Source organism: Erpetoichthys calabaricus, chromosome 2 (assembly GCF_900747795.2).
Source record: "Erpetoichthys calabaricus chromosome 2, fErpCal1.3, whole genome shotgun sequence".
Classification (NCBI taxonomy): domain Eukaryota; kingdom Metazoa; phylum Chordata; class Cladistia; order Polypteriformes; family Polypteridae; genus Erpetoichthys; species Erpetoichthys calabaricus.
Window position 1 is genome coordinate 185,184,865 of NC_041395.2, and position 21,751 is coordinate 185,206,615.

General features: G+C 39.3%; 1 protein-coding gene across 1 annotated transcript in view; it reads left to right on the plus strand.

Moving 5' to 3' along the window:
* The first annotated feature begins 239 nt into the window (after window positions 1–239).
* swap70b (switching B cell complex subunit SWAP70b) overlaps window positions 240–21,751 on the plus strand; it is a 265,399-nt gene continuing 243,887 nt past the window's right edge. Inside the window, 1 exon segment of the mRNA XM_051922050.1 lies at window positions 240–545. Coding sequence (XP_051778010.1) covers window positions 450–545 — 96 coding nt within the window. The 5' untranslated portion in view covers window positions 240–449.

The following is a 21,751-nucleotide window of genomic DNA, read 5'->3' on the forward strand; positions in this document are numbered from 1 at the left end:
GGAGGCAATTATTCTTAAAATCTGTTATTTTTAATTTTGACTGTCGTCTTTCAGTTTAAATCTATTACAAGGCTGAAAGTTCATCGCAGAAAACGTGCATACCAATTTAATACGTAAATATTCAGGCACTGGAAGAAAACGCATCTGCCACCTCAGACTGCAAAACTAATCCGCATTTCTCTATGTCTGTATTAGAAATCTTAATAAATAACGATTGCTTGTATTTTTTCAGACTGCTACTCCTTCAAAAGGTGGAGTCTACTGTCGTGTTGAAATGACGTTGCCTTGCACACGACTATGTTTTGGCCGTCGCCCGGGGCGTGGTTTTAAGCCTCTAGTCTCCCCCCACCGAGTCAGTTAAACTGAAACGGGACCCGTAAGAAATCAAAGCGAATAACTTCTCTACTCTGGTAGAAAACGTAGGAGCGGATTGTGTGTGCTTTTGAAAAATGGGACTGAAGGAAGAGCTTTTAAAGCCAATTTGGCACGCTTTCACTGCCTTGGACGTGGACAAAAGTGGCAAAGTATCGAAATCGCAGCTGAAAGTAAGATTAAGAATTTCCTAAGTTAACTTTTTTTAATTAAAATGACTGCACGTTTTCACGATGTATTAGCACCTGTTACTTCCAGTCACTGTACACCAGAGAGGAATACTGCTTGGGGACGCTTGTTTTAATTCCTGGTAGAAATGAAAGCAGGGAAGATAACAAGTGGCTGGGAAACAACTTATTCTGTACCGGGTGAAGTTGGGTGTTTTTTTATTTATTTATTTATTTTTTAATCAAGTCGCTTAAAATGGCCTAAAACAGTTCCGATTGAAATAAGTAGTAACACTACACATAATGCAGTAATTTTCGCCTGCCTAGTATATCTGATAAACTTGCGGCAAACCAACTTTTAAAAGGTTTCAGGCCGATTTAACTCTGTATGTCAGTAGTGTATAATGTATGCTTGACATTGTAAATGGAATTTAACGAGACCAGAAGCGATGAAGTCGGTTGTTAAAATTGGTACATTTCTGCTTATAAATTGGAGCTTGCATACTAAACGGTTTAAACTGTCCGATGGATTAACCCGTGGTGTTGCTTTAGTTCTTATTAGTTCCAGTTACTAAAGCGACCACAATTTTAAATTAACTTAATTGATTTTCAATGCCATATCCAACTTGTCTCGCTCATTTATGAGTGGCAGATCATGTGCAAACTAGGCACACACCGTCTACAATAGTGTAGAAACTTTTGTATGTAATGCAGTTCTGTATATGCCGGATAACCGGGGTAATGTCCAAAAGTGACGCCTGACGTCAGTTTCGCTGTGGAGGAGCTAAAGAGTGTTTATATCGGACAAAAGAGGAAGAAAAAAACAACACAAGGTCTTTCATTTATCTTCTCTTGCAGCTGAAGTCGTTGCGAAAAAGAGAAGCAAATGGAAAATTCCAAACCATTCAACGAAAAGAGGAACCTGCTTATTCTTAGATAAGATAAATTGTTCCCCAACAAACATTGTTCGTGTTGGTGAAGCATTTAGAAGTAATCGTATAGTTAAGGACTTTTTTTTTTTTTTTTGTTATCCTAGTCAAGGCGCCCCCCACCAATAATAAACAGCAAATTCATCGAAGCGGAGCATTATCTTGGTTCTTTGGTTACTGCTAACAATAGTCACACTGCATGTTTTTTTTGTATAATAGAGCCATTAATCAATGCAAATACGTAACTATTGCAGAATATTGATGCATATATGGTCAAATGTCATGTAGAATCTCTAGACTGAAGGTACTTTTTGGCGTGCCACCTCTAGGAATCGAAACAGCCTTCTGCTGCCGATTAATATTAATAACACTCTGCCTTAGTCTGTCAGTTTCTAAAATTGTTCTAAGAATGAAGGTACACCAAACAATTGTGCTCTTTCTAAAAAAACATTTTTGATCTTGGTGCATTCCTGTACAGTCTCAATCCTGGCATCTCAGTGAGATTGGGAGCAAATGGCAGCTGTTACTTCAAACCCAATTTGAGCAGTGGGAGACTTTGATTTGGCATGGGTAGTAGGCATGAAAGAAGAGAATGAGGGTGGAAGAGACATTAGTGAAGTCTTGCAGCAGTAGCACGGAAGATGAAAAAGTAGAGCTGAAGTGTAGCAAAGTACAGTACATAGACTGGTTTGTCTGCTGTTTAACCAGTGGTCCTTTTTGGGGACCACTTTTGTTTTGCTCCTGCATTTGGACTATTCTGCAATAATTAAACATTGTACAGGTAGCTCAGTGTTCATCTATTAACTTTGTGAGGCTATTTATAGATCTGTTTTTTAAGTGAATTTTTTTTATTGTTAACCTTGCCAGACAGCCACAGCTTGAAAGCCATTGTCTTAGTTCATGTCCTAGTCGGAATGTCTAAAAAGTGATTTTGAAATAGTCCTGTCCTTATTTCTTGCCAGTTGAAGTGGGAATGGGGGTGGTCTCCATCCTTCAGGAAGAGCAGTGTGCCTCTGCCCATTTCAGTATTTGGATGAAAAACAGGAAGTTTATCATGTGTCCATGTGAGTGCAAGGGACATGTTTTACAATATATTTTTGCCAAGATTAACTGGAAAAAACTCAGTTTTGCCTAAGTACCATCCCATTGACAAATATTTCTCCCATTTTACCAGTCCCCCTTTTTTCTTTTCCCATTAGAAGTTTAGGGGGATGATTTTTGTGACTTCTGAGTTTCACAAAATACTGAAAAAGAAAGTGGTTCTTGTTACCAGTGGTATGCAGACTATTAATTTTGTACACTTAGTATTGTGAACAAATTAGGTAATTTTATTTTTTGGTCTAGGAACTATTGCAATTGCAGCACAAAATATTTAATACAACAATAATTCCTGATAAACTTACAGAAGGTGGGCAATTTGAAGTCAAAAGGAATGTTCATTTAAAGCTGAAGCAATTGTTCAGAACATGAAAAATAGCTATCAATATAGTTTAACATGAAATTCTAAAGAGTTTTATTTTCTTCAGATTACCCATAATACACACACATACCCCCAAATTAGATGATTTGCCCAGAAAACATTGGCACAGAGGTGCATTCCAATGCCTGTAATTTGTCAAGATCCAGTGTGCTCAGGTCATTAGACGACTCAGTCATAAATTTAATGTTTAAGATTTGAATTTGGGTTCATTCATCTACTGTACAGTATACTTTCAATTTGTATAATTTATTTTTAAGTTATTTTTGCTCCTCATAAGATTTATGTGGCTGTATAGTGTGCATTCCCGCTATGACTAGTAATAGTAGGCTTATTTATCAATCATTTAAAGTGAATTGGAATTGCTTGGATAATGCTGACACCATGAATCCAGAATGTTGTGTTCAAATTTTATACCTGGTCATTGTATGTGTAGAGTTTTTAATTCTTCCTGCACCTCCATTGAGATTTCTCTAGCATTCCCAAAAATTATATAGGTTAGGCTAATTGATCTGACTAGGGCATTTTCCTGCTTTGTGATGAGTGTGGCCAGGAGGATCTCTTACATTGACTTTAATTAAGCAGGTTTGTGAATGAGCGCAGTATGAAATATACATGATGGAGCAGTATTTGATGTCTTCATGAGTGGTTTTTCAGTTTTCCTTTACATCTCTAAAGATGGGCTTGCTGGGCTAATTGGAGATTCTAAATTGATAGTGTGGGTTAAGGTTTTGTGTAACATTTTTCACAAAAAAAAAATTGATCTTGTGGTGGGTGCATCAATTTATTTTGTGGGTTAATTTGTACATATTTAAATCATTTGCTTAATGTATATGACAGTTTACTGTTTTGCATAGTGCTATTCTAGGTAAACACTGAAAATTGACTTAATTTTTACTAATGTTAAATAATGAATACAGTATCTTGTTGTTTAAAATGTCAGTATAAAGATGACAAGAATTTACTTATGATCGTTAAAGGTGAAGAAATTATACAATACCTGGACTCGTTCCTACTTAAGTGCACCTTCAGCCATTCTGTTGTGTGTTATAGCACATTGACACTGTTTTATGGGCCATGCTAAGTTGCAACCTCAGATTATTGCGTAGAAAGTGTGTTGTTGCTAATGTAACTCGGCTTAGAAATCAAATCATAGACAACTTTACATAATTAGAATGTGTTGAAAGTCGTCTGTCCAGTGGTAATGAGCCTTTCACTGTATGTGGCCTGAAAAGAGATCGTTGCTGAAAGCAGACTCACTCGGTTGTCGCACTGCTCACTTTGCGGTATATATGTGCAAATCACATTTTAATGAGTAGACAACAAGGAAACTTATTTATTTGAAGGAAGACACCCATGAGTATGTAAAAATGCCATTATTGCTTTTGCATGACCTGTGGGTTTCCTGCAATTCGCACACACACAACTTTGAAATATAGCTGTCCCACTGGTGGGGTGCATCTGTTGTTAATAATTTCTATGTATACTTTGAATACTACTGACAGCCAGTGGTGCAACACATCTGCGGCAGGAGACCTGGCTTTGTGAGGAAATAGCACTCAATTTGTCGGAACACGATGCAAGGACAACTTTCAGAAATGAACACCAGGAAGCCAGCAGGTCTAAATGGCATTCTGGGATGTTTTCAAGATATGTGGTGTTAAGCATGCACTGTTCATAGTAATATTTAATCTCTCCTCAACCCATTTTATCACAACACTATGCCTCAAAAGATCCACTGTTATCCTCTACACCAAGTAACGTCAGACCAGGGCAAAGAACATTTGTGATTTGTGGCTGGGTAAATGCTTTTGCTGCCTGAACTCCAGCTCAAAAAAAAAAAAAAAAAAAGCCACTAATGAAGGGCTTTTTCCCCCACAGTTCATCTGCGTGTTGAATAAGGACAGTGTCTAGAATTACATGACTTATTGTAAACTCTCAAAGTTACACAACTTAGAATTAAACGGGATAAATAAATATTTCTGAATATGTATAAAGTCTTGTACTGTTGTCCTTTTGTCTCTCTATTATAATAAAGCGAGCAAAGCCCCCTAGTAGTATTAAAGGCACAGTCCTTGAATTGGAGCATTTAAGCATTTCACTGCATGTTCTACTGAATGTATAATTTTATGTGACAAATTTTAGTTTTAACGTAAGCTTATTTAGGTCATGCTTACTCTTTGAGTTAGCAAATTCATAGAAATTCTAGAGTTACATTCCTGCAATTGTCTTGATAGTTTATTTTGCTGTGTTTGACTTGTATACTACTTGAGTTAGAGGCTCACTGTAGCCATTGGCTATCCAGGGGGAGGGGCTTACATGTGTGCGAGCGGTAGTGATTAGATTTTAAATAGAAAGTTGCTCAGGGCGTGTCCCAGCGCGTAGCGTGATCGTGCCAGCGTCTTAACTGGATAGTTGTGTGGGGTAGACTGGGGTGGCAGATTGGCTGGATAATCTTGCCAGTAATATTTAAGGAGTTGCTGGCCAACAGCGGTCATCAGTTGACCTAAAGGTGAGGCAGGATTAAGCAGTGCTGAGCAATTGAAGGAGCAGTTGTGATTTTTGATGACTTTGTAAATATTCTTTTTGTACATGTATATCTCGGGGTGATTTTTGATGGAGGTATATATACGTATTTGGGGTTAGGGATAGTTTTGACTTTGGGATTGGTGGAATTTGTTTTTTTGTTTGTGTGTACACACTGATAGACCCCCCCCCCCCACCAAGCAAGTAAGATAATCGCTACCTTCATTTTTGGTGTGGATGTGTGTGTAAATTTTGTAGGAGTGAAAGTTTTTAGAAATGCACCATATTTTTGTTTTTATTAGCTTTTTAAAGAAATGTCAGTGCTGAATGACTGAAACAAGGCATGCGTGACAGTTTTTGTTGTATTGCACTCTTGTAAATAAACTTGCACCTTTCACCCTATAATTTTTGTTTCTCTTCTCTCCGCTGAACCTTTTCGGCTCATGAACTCAGATGTCCAGAGTGTAGGCTTTCCCATTACACAGGATATCGCATGGACATGGATAAATTTCTTGCTACCCTTGGGGCTGGTTTATACTTCACACTGAGAAAATGCACGCATCATGGCTGCCACGCGTCCTCAGTGTTCAATTGACGTGTGTGCGAGTTGCAGTCAGTAAACAGACTGACATCACATTCCGACTTTTTACTGGTACTATCTACGTGTTACAGAAAGCAGCTTTGCGGATCCTACAGGATTGCTATGCATGCTTCGATGTTTGGATGGATGGTTCGATGTGGTGAAGCACAATGCCGATATACAAATACATTTGTGATCCTTTTATATTCAAACGTTGCATATTCCACATAGTTTCCAATGTTTTTTTTCCTCTCACACTATCATACATTCTGATGCTGTTGTGAAAGTATCTGAGCCACAGAGAAAGTTAGGGACACAGTGAAAAGGTGTGTATTGGGATTAATGTGGAATTTATTGGCTTAAATCTCAATGTCCACTTTAATGATTAAATAAAACTAAGATTAGACTGTTGTAAACATCTTAAAACCGACCCCAGTGTTGATCACTATGCGCTTCTGGGTCTGACAGCAGCGGCAAGCAGCAATTGCCACACAGAACACATTAAATTTATTATCCAGCTCTCTGCACATTTAGAAAACTTAGATTTATACTTGAATACATTTTATCATGAAAGTGACCAACTATGTATAGTACATTTTATAGATAAATCGATAACTTCATTTAAGTAATACTGTTAATTACATGTGGGGGCGGAGCGTTCGTGCTGCTGTCTCGGAAGGATTTGCGTCCCTAGTGTTCCCTACCTGGAGTTTGCATGTTTTCCTGGTGGGTTTGCACAGTGTACTCCAGTTTTCTTCCAGAGATATGCAGGTTTGGGGATTTGGTGGTGATAAAATGATGCTAGTGTTTGTGAGTGCTTGAATTCACCTTGCGATGAGCTGATGCCCCATCCGGGGATTGTTTCTGCCTCGTGCCCAATACTAGCTGCAATGGGAGCATCCCTGGATTGATTTTTAATCATTAAACATCCATCCTTTTCAGAGATATTGTGGCAAGGTGTCCTCAGAATTTAATGGGTGTTTCAGACAATTCATAACACCGTGAAGCCAAACCTGTTGTTGACGCAATATCATCTCGCACTGCCCCCGGTGGAATCTTCCAGATTTACGTAAAGTATGTACACAAGTATAAACTGTACAACGCTTGAATAGCAGTAGCATCCACAGGTGTACAAGTCATGTGAAGTATAAACCCAGCCTTAGAATTCATTGGGGAGAAAAAGTGCTGTATGTCTCTTGAGAAGTGATTGCCATAAGTATATCTACATGTATTTGATATGCCATTAAATAAAGCAAAGAAAGTGTGAAAATGGCAAAGTATTGATTATTCTACAAAGATGTTCTACAATGGCCTGGACGCATTAGTTGGTACCCCTAGAAAAGATCATAAATAACTGGATTAGGATATCTCTCTCCCCCCACCCAAGCCAGTTTCTGTATCAACATGTTACCAATCGTGCAACCAGTAATTTGGCATAATTAAATGGAGAATAGTTGCTCAGCTGTTTGGTATCCTTGTGTGTCACACACTGAACGTGGACCGGACAAAATAAAAGATTTGTCTGAGCAGATAAAGAAAATTTTAATGACAAGCATGTTAAAGCCAAAGGCTATGAGACAATTTCCAAGCAGCTTAATGTTCCTGTAACAGCTGTTCCAAATATTAGAAGTTTAAGGTCCATGGGACTGTAGGCAACCTCCATGGATGAGGTGTACTAATTACAATTACCTCACTGTAAACTTGCACTGAAGTTTTTTTTTATTTTTTTTATATTGCACAACCTGAGCCACTTTATACTGTATAGTGTAAATGGTTCATATACATGTATATTGTACTTGTGCATTCATATTGTATATCTTTGTTTTGTATTTTATAGGAAAATGTTTATGGAGGATTTCCATATTGAATCTGTTTGTACCATACAATAGCAATAAAGAAGTTCAATTCAATAAGAGGGTGTATTTCCAGATTTTCTTTTGAGCTGTTTTTATGCATTAAAGTTATGTATTACATTATACTGAATTTTTAACTTTATCACTGCCGCTCTCCACACGTTTATTTAAATGTATACTGTTAATAAACTAGCACCCCATCCAAGGATTGTTCATGCCTCGTGCTGTATGCTTGCTGGGACTGGCACGACCCAGGTTGGATACATGAATGGAATAATTAAACATGTACTATGATATTTCAACATTCCATAACTCTTGAAGAATCAGCATTCTAAGCTTGTAGATGGGTTGACATTTATTTTAGAGCTTATGTGGCAAAAGGATGTGGAGAAAGGAAAGGAAGGACAGGATTTGGGGGTTGGTATGTTTGAAAGAGATTGTACTGCTGCAGTAAGTTTTATCAAGGGTGGCGCATGTCCCAGCAAGCATCTTGCGGGAGGTAGGAACAATATCTGGACGGGGAGCCAACTCCTCTTTACCACTGTGCCACCATGCCCCCATGTTTAATACATGCTTTATTTAATTTCATCATGAAAATATCAAGTATGTGTCATCGTATTTCAATTTGTTCAGAGAGCTGTAATATCATGAATGATTTAATTCTATGTCCTGTCGGCATGAGAGGGCGTTTAAGAAGCCCGTAGTGATTCACACACACACACACGGAGCACATGGAAGAACACATACAATACAAAGCATTTAACATGCTACTTTTAGTTAAGATGGGATCTGAGAAACTCTAGTAAACATTGATTTTTAAGATGAAGTTTACGACGTTCTACTTTAATGACACACTCTGAGATTAAAGTGTATATTTAAACTTTTTTTCCCCCAACTTTTGTAATGATTTGTATTTTAAAATATGCAAAATTATGGGAGGTGTCAGGGTGGGATGTTGGGTGCGTGCACGTGCATTACTTTTCATGCTGACCGAGATTTATGTAGTTGAAATGCATGGATGTTGGTTTAAGCACGGTTTTGTGCATATTATTATTTTTTTTTTTTGTGCATACATACCTTTCTACTTTTGTCCATACACTATGTTTTTAGTGTGAATTCTAAACATGCCGTTATGCATGTTTTTTCACTCTAAATTATCTACAGAATCATGAGCTGTGGCAGTTTTAATGAGGAAATCTCTGGCTTAAACTTTTCAATTCATTATACTGTGACATGTAGAGAAACCAACAATTTAAAATATGAATTATTCTGTTTGGCTCCTACTGCATGCTTATCTCCCAAGTACTAGAACTATCAGAGCGAATGTCACTATTCAAATATAATCTTTATAAAAAATGTTTTAGAATTCAATGTTGTGGAAAACTTTTCAGTTTTCAAAGTAGGTAGTCGCATAGTCAGATGAGAATGCAAGAAAATTATTAATTTGCACAGAATATGCACAAATGTCTCGGTCCAAGGAGTGAGTGAGTAATACAATTGCTTTTATGCATATCTACTACCATTACCTCATCTAATACATCATCTGACTCTTAATGCATAGCTTTTATTATTTCATCCAATCAAATAGTGCCACCAGTATTTTCTGATTTTTTTCAACTCCGTTACCCGAGTGCTGCATTTTAACACTAGAATTACCAGAGTCTACGAAAAAACTCGTAGATCCGGCCCACCTTAAAACAATTCGCTCCTCTCCGCCAGTGTCCTTTGTCCTCTAAATGTGCAGATTAAAAACAAGCTGCAAGCAGCCGGCTATTCCATCCCCCCCACTGACTTAGAACGCTGTTACTTAGTCAGATGGGGGGGGGGGGGGATGTTTGAGCGTGTGAGCTTATTCAGTGCTGCAGGATCAACGCACATGTTGATTTTTTTTTTTTTCTTTTTTCTTTCAGTAATAGCGCCAGCTATTCTTTCTTTCAGGTGTGTAATAGAAACCATAGCATAGAGAGAAGCATGTACATTGTAACAGGTACACACATTGTAAATGTAGGAAAGATGATCCTTGCGTATGTGTGAACAGTTAACATTTGAATCTGATGATTGCACATAGCGCTGAAGTTACTGCTCTTTACTATTCTATCCTCTGCATGTCCTGGAGTACAAAAGAAACCGCATACATCAACATGTGGGGACTGGCAAGATCGGGGGGGGGGGGGGTTGGAACATGCAGTCACTGATTACAAATCCACAAGATGTTTTGCGAATGGATATGAATAATGTTGCATCCGTGCCACAAAATTTTTCCGAAATGTACTATACAGGTCATAAAACGAATAATTCCAAATATAATATATATACCTACGTCTGGGTTTTTTTTTTTTTTTTTTGGACATCATACACCATAAGGTGCACACATGAGCAGGAACACTCAATAAACCTGAGTATTAAAAAAATGTAAGTGATGGTGAGATATGAAGAAGGCAGATTTGCCAGCGTTTTGTGTGTCCGCTTTAATCCCTCCACATGAATGTCCAGTTCCATTGTCTCAAAACACCACTCACATCTCCAGTTATTCCGTTTCAAATAAAATAACAGCGTCGGATCCCTGGGTGGGGGGGGGGCGGTAGTAGTGCTGGGTGGTATAACGGTTCATACCGAAAACAGTTTTTTATTTTTGTTATGATATGGATTTTTCTTGTACCGCAACACCGGTTTAAATTGCCTGAACGACATTCGGAACGTGGCGCAGCTGGAAACTGTTCAAGTGGGGACCTTTTTCACTGCTACACCGCTAAACACAGAGGCGTTGCACAGGGGCTCTTTTTCACTGCTGTACCGCTAAATAGGTGTGGTAGTGTAGGTATTGCGCGGTGAAAATGGACAGAGAACATTCCGAAACTGAAGCTGTAGCTGACCATAAAGTTGAACATGATGACACAGAAGAACTTTTGCCAAAAAAAAGGAGTCACGTCCGTTGTCTGGAGATACTTTTGTTTTAAAAAGGTCAGATGTGGACCATTATGTTCAAATGTGTGAATAGTGTTTCTATACTACTGGATAATACTGCAAGCCAAGTTGTACTTGTTTTATTTGTTTTCAGTACAGTGTAATGTACCTGGGTACTGTGTAATAGTGTGACGACATGTTGACCTTATTCTCGTACTTTGTCATTAAAGTAGAACATCGTAAACTAAACTTCATCGTAAAATGAATATTTAATTGGCTAGATTTTCTCAAACCCCATCATAAGTTATATAGCACATTAAATGCTTTGTGTTAAGTGTTCCCCGAGCTTCTTAACTGACTTCCTCTTGCACTAAGAGGAGGCCCTGGCAGCGATCGTCGCACAGAATACATTCACTTCATGATGTTCCTGCTCTCTGAACATTTAGAATGCTAAGATAAATACTTGATATAATTTTCATGGTGAATTGCATTAAAGCATGTATTAATCATGTGGGGGCACCGCGGCGTGGAGGTTGAACTGCTGCCTTGCAGCAATGGTGTCTGGGGTGTACCCTGCCTTGCATTTGCATGTTTTTCTGGTGGGTTTACTTCAGTTTCCTTTCAAAGTCACGTAGAATGTGGGGTTTTGTTATGCTATATTGACTGTGCTAGTGTATGTTTCGCTCGTATTCACCCTGCGATGTGCTGGCGACTCGTTTAGGGATGGGCACTGCCCTGAATAGATGGTATAATTAAACCTGTATAACGAAGATATTTTTAAAGTTCTGAACACTCCGTGGGCTAAGTTTATAACTAGTTTTAATTTCACAAAGACGTTTATCTTGTGGCGATTGGTTATGTGGAGAAAGAAAAATGAAATTAGGGTTTTGGTACGTCAGATAGAGACAGCATGTGTGGAATAAAGAAAGCCTGCTCAGAAGAACATCCACTGAATTCTGTGTTAGTGTTTCCGACCACCAGATCACAAACCCAACATTTACACAATATTTAAGTTAAACCTGTGCGATACCCATTCATACATCCAGTTTTTTGGAACCTCGTCACACCTGCCATAAAGTTCTCTACACTGAACATACACCTGGGGACCCCTTACTGCAAGGGAGCAGCACTACCGCCTCACTACCGTGCATGTTTAATACCTGCTTTAATGCGTTTCATCATGAAAATGATATCAAGTATTTATCTTAGCATTCTAAATATCAGGAATATCATGAAGTGAATGAATTCTGTGCGGTGATCGCTGTCTCCTCTTAGTGCGGAGGAAGTCAGTTTAAGAAGCGTAGTGATTAACAACTGGGTCGGGGAACACTTAACACAAAGCATTTAATGTGCTACATTAACTTATGACTGGGTTTGAGAAAATCTAGTAAATTAAGCAATGATTTTAGGATGAAGTTACTTTATAATTAAAGTAGAATGTCGTAAACTAAACTATGAGAATAAAGTGGAAATGTCGACTTTATTCTCGACATATAGTTTGATTTTTTTTCTTCCCGTGTTCGTATTTTTTTTCTTCACCGTGGCCCTAATACGATTCTGTAGGGCTGTATCACAAATAGCATTATAAATGCAAGTTTTATTATTTATGCATATAGCTTAGCTTGAAGCCAGGTCCATATTAATGCAGTTTGCCTAAATGATGGTTCAGTTGGTAAAGATGTCATCGCCAAGATTGCACATTTTATTTTATTTTACTTTGGTGAATACTGTGTAATGCACCTGGGCTTGAAGCCTTGAAGTAATAGTGCAGCTATCAGTAATAATACTATTATTTATTTTATTGTTATTATTTATTAGTTTAAATATTATGCAGATTAATGATGGTAAAGTTGTTTAAAAAGTCACTTTAACGTGTCAGTGGACAGAGATGGTTAACATTAACAGAAAGTGTAGTTGTTTTACAAAAATATTTACTATTCCTTTTCTAAGACATGTTCAGTGCAATACAACTTTTGACAAGCACTTCTGGATATTTTACTAAGTCTAAATGCCTCTTTGGATGGTTGAAAATATGTTGTCAAAATTATAGTTTAAGTTTTTGCAAAATTTGTTCAATAAAAAGGTTCTATATTTTGACTGCATCTGTCATGCAATGTGATTTCCTTCTCTTCATTAGTGCCACCCCCTTGAAAAGTATCACTTTATGGGGCAATGCAAACCTGTATTAATACTTGTGTGCACATTAAAATGTTTTTTTTGTACAATGCACTTGACAGTGGAATAGGTTATTCTTCGCCAGTAACTGCAGTGGAAAATGTGGTTAACATCCACTCATGCATGGGAAAAAAAATACCGTAGAATACCGTGAAACCGGGATAATTTAGAAAAATACCATGATATAGAGTTTTGGTCATACCGCCCACCCCTAGGCGGTAGTATGTATCGTGATTTAGAGAGAATAAAAGTTAAACGTTAACTTTTTACAAGTCCTATAAATGCACACCGTGTGTTGCAGACGTAAACCCAATGTATGTGTGTACTGTATAATATTAACAAAAAGAGCAGTTCGCTACTGAAAACGGCAAATATAGGAGTGAGTGGGGATTGAACCGGGGACTCTTGATTACAAGTCAGCAAATCTTGCCGCTATGCCACTGAAGCTGTTGTCTCTTCCTTGAACCTTTGCAAAAGTGTTTACTTGATCTTTGGACTTCAGGCTTCATACATTATATAGTTTATGCCTACATTTTGTCATTTACTACTAAAATATGAGAAATGTTTGTTTTAAAAATGTTTTTACACAGATTACTGTAGAAACGAAAACACATGAAATGCGTGTGTTCCAAATAACGATCTATTATTTCCACTCAAACTCCAGCAGTCACTCCCAGATAATCAAACAAGGCATGAGCTGGGAAAACTTAGTGAACGTTCTGCGACGGTGGGGGATGGAATAGCCGGCTGCTCGTCTTAATTAGCACATTTAGAAGACAAAAGACGCTGGCGGAGAGGTGAGAACGGTTTTAAGGTGGGCTGGATCTATGAGTTTTTTTTTCGTAGACTCTGGTAATTCTAGTGTTAGAGGTGATCTGTGGATTCATTTATTGCTTCATAGGAGGGGTGTTTGGGCTTTCCCATTAGTTTCTCGAAGGATGTTTGTTACTCATTTACCACATTCTAACCTTGGAAAATCAAGCTGGAGGTTTCTGTAAGATGAGACAGACCTTACCTGCTTAAGCTTTAAGCCTAGGGCTCTCCATGTCAGTCCTGGTGGCCCACTGTGGCTTCAGGTTTTTATTCCAACCAGATTCATAGTTGGTGACAACACCTGATAACACTGATCTCAATTAGCTGGGATTTGTTTCTTATTCTACATTAAGAAAGCACTGCAGCAACTTTTACATGTATACGATATTTAGGAATATTTCTATTTTTGTTAGATTTAAATGCTTAACTCCCTTTTGTTTTCATTATATTTTTGCCCTTTCTTTGTGCAGTTTGCTCCCTTCATTGTATCTTAATGATAGCTAGGCAAACACTGAATAATCAAAGGCTGCAACTACTTCAGCGTCACACCCACTAATTAGAAAATAATGAATTAAACAATACATTTTATTTATACAAGGCACCTTTCTGAGAACTCAAGGACACCGAACAAACAATGACACATTATAAACAACTTAATTTTTATATTTTCTGATGTTAAAACCAAACAAAGCCACTGTAATCAAACGCATCTGTTTAAAATGGCTTTTTCTTTAAGATTACATTTTAAAGGATGAAAATGGTTTGATATTTCTAAGCTCGGTAGGTAATGAATTCCAGAGCTGAATGCTCCGCTTCCCTTGGTGGTTAGACGGGTGAGAGGGACTTAGTATTGGGATTATTGCAGCAGTTTTAAAAGATGAGGGAATACCACCAGTAGTAAGAAGAGTGAATGATGGCAGAAATGAGGGACCAAAGTGGGGAGACCGGCTTTAACCAGAACTGTAGGGAAGGGGTCCAGCTGACAAGTAGATGACTTAGATTTGCAGATGAGGTCTGAGATTTCTGAGGAAGTGGGAAGCTGGAAAGAAGAGTGAATAGGCAAGTGTAGTTCAAAAGAAATAGAGAATCTAGACTGAGCTGCTGATGTATCCTCTGGATTTTCTCATTTAAAAAGGATATAAGAGAATTATACAAAGCAGTTGAGTAAAGGTGAGATGGTAAAGAGTCTGGAGGTTGTGCAACATTATTAACACTAGAATTACCAGAGCCTACGAAAATACTTGTAGATCCGTCCCACCTTAAAACGCTTCGCACTTCTCCGTCGGCATCTTTTGTCCTTTTAAATGTTGATAAGCAGCAAACCGCAAGCAGTCTGCTATCACATCCCCCCCCCGCCGACACAGTTTTCTCAGCTCAAGTCTGCTTACCTACTTGTCAGTTGCTTAGAGCTGTATAGAGTGAGAAGTCATCCAAAATGATACCTTTTATAAATACTATATCGTTATTTGGAACACTTGCATTTCATGTGTGTTCCATGTCTACAACGATCTGTGCACAGTAAGCATATCGTTAAAACAAATGTTTTTCATGTTTTAGTAATAATTGACAAAATGTAGACTTGAAGTGTATAATGTGTGAAGCCTGAATTCCAAATATCTTTATACACTTTCACAAACGATAAAAGTATAACAGAACAAATGCGCTTTTTTCTAAGGCTATAACCGAAGAAAAAGAAACCAGGTTAGTGCTGCTTGCAGTCCTGCCTTCTTGGGTAGTATACTGGTTAGAGATGCCGACTCCAACTCATAAAGTTCTGTGTTCGAGTCTGAATGCCTTCCAAAATAAACATTTTGAGTAGTGAGCTGTTCTTATTATTATACAATAAAAGCATACATTTGATTTGCGACTGTAACAGCCGCTGTAAATGTATAGAACTTTTCAAAGCGTCTTTTTTTTTTTTTTTTTTAGTTTATGCTGTAGGAAGATAAGTAAATAAAGTCACAAGTATACTGCAGAGCTTCCTCTGTTTGATCGTCAAGGGCATGCTCACAAATTACACGTGTAATGCCATGATAAATACCTGCTGACATATTAGTACGCGAGCAATGGTACACGAATGCAGTTAGACTTTTTTTGGGCGCATACACCACGCTAATGTTTAGATCTGGACAGTGTAGCATTGGCGAGCTCTGTAAGCCGTGTTGTTTCTTTGAAGGACAGGTGATTGGCAGGATGACGCCGGACTTTCGCCTTTATGCCTGGTGCAGCTGCGTTGTTTTATGTGAGTCGACATTTCTTGCGGGGAGGGCTTTTGTTTTCTCTGATCTGAGTTCACCTCTGTTATAGCACGTCTTTATTTGAAAACCGCAGTGTCAGATCGGGGCGAGCCTGAACACTAACTTTGACAAGCACTACAAATTTACAGCGGTTGTTACAGACGTAAATCAAATGTATGTTTTTATTGTATAATGTTAACAATAATAGCAGCTCTCTACTCAAAACGGCAAACTTGAGAAGCTGCCAGCATCGAATCCAGAAGCTCTTGATTGGGAGTCAGCAGTTCTTAGCATTGCACCACGCAAGCTGTCGCATCAACCGCTTACCGCAACCTGCTTTCTTTTTTCTTCAGTTATATTCTTAAATAAAAGCGCACTTGTTCTGTTGTACATTTTGTGAAAGTATTTATTTGATATTTGGACTTCAGGCTTCATACCAGTCATTCTCAGTCACACACACCACTCACATCCACGTCCAGTTTTCCCAGTCTCGTTCGCGCACAAGTTCTGACACGGTTTTATATACAATAATCAGATTCAAATGTTAACAGTTCCCCCACACAACTGCTGACTCCTGTGGACGATCACTTAGACAAGACAGCAGGTGTGGTCATATAGCAGCTTTATTTTCCATCGTCACAGTGAGCAGGTTTCAGAAAAGCAGGTAATCAATATTACATGACAGCGTCCGGGCTCTTCTGAACCACTGTTTGTTGGGTGAGGCAAAGTTTTTGTACCCCTAGAATGCGTGATTTAATATTCATTATGAAATGCAACAGTCGACACTTTTATTTTACACAATCTTTGAGCCCCTTCAACACCCCTTTTGCAACTTGATTTTCTTGGCTCCTTTGTTATGGCGTTCAGATGTAAACTAAGGGAAAAGTGATAAGGCAGTCTCAGTGTGGAATGCTTAGACCTTGAGTCCTTTTGACAAATGTTGTTTCATCTTCCACATTCCCTCCTTTTGAGCAAACAAAGAATACTTGATCAGGGGAGAGGAGAGGGGGAAGGAGTGGAGTGGGTGGAGGAGTGTGGGGTGGCTGTGCTGATCTGAAGCATTTTTTCTTCATGTAAAAAGTAAGCCTTTGTCATAGAGGCAGTAAAATACTTGGATACAATGCATCTTATCAAGGGAACAATACAGCAAGCTACAAGCAGGAGAACGATAAAAGCAACTGTAAGAGAAATGAAAACTGACTTAAGCCATTGACCCCAGGACCCAAAAGTGGACATAAACCATTGGTCCCAAGGATTAGAAATGCCAGAATAAGTAGCTAGTTCATTAGAGAGAGTAGTCAAATCTGCTAAAGCACGGGTGATTGATCCATCGGGAGCTGTATTATTAGGGATATAGGTGCAGCATGCATCACCAAACATAGCACAAACGCCTCCTTTCTCAGCCAGGAGCATATCTAATGCCAATCGATTTTGCCAGGTCTTAAGGGATGTTTTATCAAGTTGCTCATGGATACCTTCAACAGCTTCTTTAGTAAAAATTTTAAGAATTGTTCTTGATTGTAATAGAGGTAATTAATCCAATCAACATTTTTGTTTATAGTAACCTAAGGAAAAATAGACTCAAATCCGGCAGCAACTTGGTCCCGTGCCTTGAACTTATCAGGGACTCAATGAGGGATCCCAATGGAATCGAAATACACCCCAGGGCCATGTAGGGAAAACTGGGAAGGGTCCACAGAATGGGGTCGACGATGTCGGCCAGAATTGGTTCTACACACAGGAGGCAGTTAAAGGGAGAAGTCGGAAAAGCATAACAAGTTGTATTAAAGCACAAGTGCCAGTCCAGTCAGGCGGAAGAATATCAAGCAATTTAGACTTACGACACATCCACCAAATATCGGCTCATGGAGTATTCGGAGTAATCAGAAAAGTTGATAATTTGGAAGCTAAAGAGGAAGAATTAACCGGAAAAGTTTGGAAACAGAAACGAGGACGGCATATTACCAACATTAGTGCCACGGGAGGAAATGAGGTTTCAAAAAAAAAAAAAAAAACGGGTATAATTACTTTCATGAGGCTGGAACATCGGGGGAGTCATATGAAGAGTGGGGGGAAAAAGAAGGGAAAGTGTAATACAATTAGAGTTGGTTGGAATGGAGGAAGAGATAAAAGGGTAAGTAGGCAAGGAAGGCCAGTAGGATCAGATATGTTAGAAAGGGGAACAGGGACCAAATGTGGCCTAGCAGTAGCACAGGCAAAACAATCAGATTGATTTACTTGTCTAGCCGAATACAATACCCATTGCAGCCACTGGTTTTGATCGCCATGCCCAGTTTTAATCAAAGTGGAAGAAAGAGTGGAAATATTCATGACTTTGACAGGAGGCGGGTCTGGACCAGGAGTAGGGGAGATGGGTGTGTGGGTGTGGGGAAATGGGAGGTGTTAGTAACAGGGTTTTCAACCTTAATTTGAAATCTCCCTAGAGGATCTGTTCCAGATACATACGCCCCTAAGATATAGGTTCCTGAATCATGTAAAGAGGGGTTCTTCAGAGTAATGATCAAGGGGTTACAATGGTTTTTGGCACATTCATGAGGGGCATGTCCTTTTATAATAGAAAACCGATATTTCAGACCATACTTCTGGGCCTTATAGGGTTGATAACCCCAGTCATCAGTTCCAGTATTAGCAAAAACCCATTCCCACTCATCACAGTTACTTCCGAATCCAGAGTTTGTAACAGTTACACACACATTTGTCAGACCAGGTCCACTGGACTTGACGACCAGTCCCACAGTCAATAATAGAACAGAAATCAACCTGAACTGATGTGGTGATTCCGAAAGGGAAGGTCAAGGTGACCAGGGCAGTCGACAAGGGGGCAAGGAAAGACATAATAGTACCACAATCAAGGGTGCCATCTTTTGCAATGTGAGACGTGACTCCAGGCAGGCAGTCCCTCAACTTTAACAGTGTGTGGTGTTGACCGCAGAACTTGGAACAGTCCTCTCCACCGAGGTTGGTGCCAATGTTTCCTTCGAGTATCTCTAACCAGAATCCAGGTTCCTAACAGAATCAGGGAGTCCTTTGATGGAGGATTAGTTCTCCAGGCCTGATTAACCTGCTCGTGGACTACCTTCAGAGAAGCTCGGAGACCTGTAAGACTGGAAAGAAGATCATTGTCCACAGTATGCAGTGTAACATTACCTATGACCATGCCGACTGGCATGGGCTGTCCGGTCAGAATTTCGAATGGCGACAGCCCTAATTGTCGGTGTGTCCTCCCTCTTAATCCCATTAAGGCCAGGGGTAGAGCATCAGGCCAAGTTAAATTTGTTTGCTTACAGATTTTAGCCAATTTAGATTTCAAGGTACTATTGCATCTCTCTACTATACCCCCACTTTGAGGATGGTACTTGCAATAGTGATGTATGTTAATTTGGAGCCAAGTAGGCAATTCATTAATTACAGAATTCACAAAATGACTGCCATTATCAGTCTGCAATTTCTGTGGTATTCCCCATCTTGGAATGATTTCCTTTATCAAAGCTTTTGCCACAGTTTTGGCGTCTGCATGTTTGGAAGGGAAAGCTTCCACCCATCGGGAGAACACATCAACAATTACTAAACAGTATCGGTACCCCTTTGATGGTGTTAATTCAATGAAGTCCATTTGAAGGTGTTTGAATGGACCCATTGGGTTAGGTGTGACGGCGGGACTTACCTGAATACCCTTTCCTACATTAAATTTCTGACATACTGGACAATGTTTGCAGAATTGCTCTGCGTATCTAGAGAAGCCTACTGCTTCCCAATGTCTCTCAACCTCTTGAACCATTGCATCCTTTCCAGCGTGATTCAGGCCATGTGCAATTTTTGCCATACCTGGAAAAGAAGCTTTTGGGAGGAAAGGTTTGTTATTTTGCTTATGGGTCCAGACTCCATCAGAGAGGGATCCTTCTTTGGACCATTTTCTCTTTTCTCTGTCCGTGGCTGCACTCTGTAAAGAGATAATTTGATTATCGGGGTCTTTGTCATCTTTCTGTTGAAATAAAGAGATTGGTGTGTTATTATAAGCAGCCTGTTTAGCAAAGTGATCAGCTAAATCGTTTCCTTTGCTGACAGGGTCGTGTTTCCCATTATGGGCTTGGCATTTAACTATTGCCAGTTTTGATGGCTTGGTTATAGCTTCTAAGAGGGATTCTATTAGTTTTTGATGCTGAATGGGCTTGCCAGTACTGGTCTTGAATCCCCTGAGTTTCCATAATGCCCCATGATCATGGCAGACTCCAAAAGCATATCTAGAATCAGTATAGATAGTTACACTTTTTCCCCCTGACAACTGACAAGCTCGGGTGAGAGCTATCAATTCAGCTGCCTGCGCGCTTAAACTTGAAGAAATTCGGTTTGCTTCCAGCAGGTGGTCACCTTTGACCACTGCATAGCTGGTTGAAGATGTTCCATTTTTCAATCGTAAAGAACATCCATCCACAAAAATTATCCCTCCTGTTCCTAAGGTTGTTTCCTGTAGGTCTGGTCTAGGTTTTATAACCTTTAGTTATTTCGTCATGACAGTTGTGGGCGCCCCTTCCTCTTCAGTTGGAAGAAGAGTAGCTGGATTTAAGGTGGAGCACCTTTCTATGGTAACGTTTGACAACGTACAGAGTACATTTTGATAGTGTATTGCCCTAGCAGTAGTGAGATGTGAGGTTTTAGCCTGTACTAAAATGGAGTGTACGGTGTGAGGCACTTTTACCACTAGGGGGCTCATGAGCACTATATCTGTACTGGCTAGCACGGCCTTTGTTGTGGCTGCTACAGGTCTGAGACAAGGTGGAAATCCTGCAGCCACTGGATCCAATTTTTTCGAAAAATAGGCTATTGGCCTTTGTTTTTCTCCATGGAGGAGTTAGAACTACATTCATTCATATATATCTCCCCTTTTCATCCACGAAACAGAGTGAATGGACGAGAAATAGTCAGGGAGAGTAGTGCACTTTTTAAATCACATAGAGTCTTCTCAGCCTGCTATTTCACTGCATGCGGGCAGATGGCAGTGTTAGCTAGATTTTGTAAAGGCTGTGCTCTTCCTGAAAAACTTACAATCAAACAACTTCTCAGGCTGAAAGCTGGTACTACTTTTAAATTAGGAATACATCTTTCCATGGTTTTATACGCGCTAGTTTCCAGATCATGAAAAAGTCCGTGGCGGAACCGGGTCGGCGACAAACAAGGAAACACTAATTTCCGTGGCGACCCAAGTTCCAGCAACAAATCAAAGACAATCCACTTCGGGAAATCACACAGCACAACTCCACAACAAGAAAATATTCCCATCAAAAGCTATGCAGCCACAGAGAATATCCTGACTTAACCTGTTGTTTTGTGACCGGTCTTGGAAGGTTTTGAATGGTGGTTATACGGCCGCTAGAGAGAGCTCTTGTATCGCAAGAAATGTCATGACCTAAATATTTAACGGTAGTTTGGACTAACTGCAGTTTTGTTTTGGACACTTTATGGCCATTTTCTGCTAAAAACAATATCAATTGCTGAGTGTCATGTGCACAATATTCTTCAGTAGTACTACACACCATTACTTGTATATCATCCACATACTGTATCAATATATTATCTTTATCTGGCCAGAATCCTTCTAGATTTCGAGCAAGCGCTTAACCATACACACAAGGGGCTTCAGTATATACCTGAGGCATGACGGTCCAGGTCCAGCGGCGGTTGTGGAAAGTAAAAGCAAAC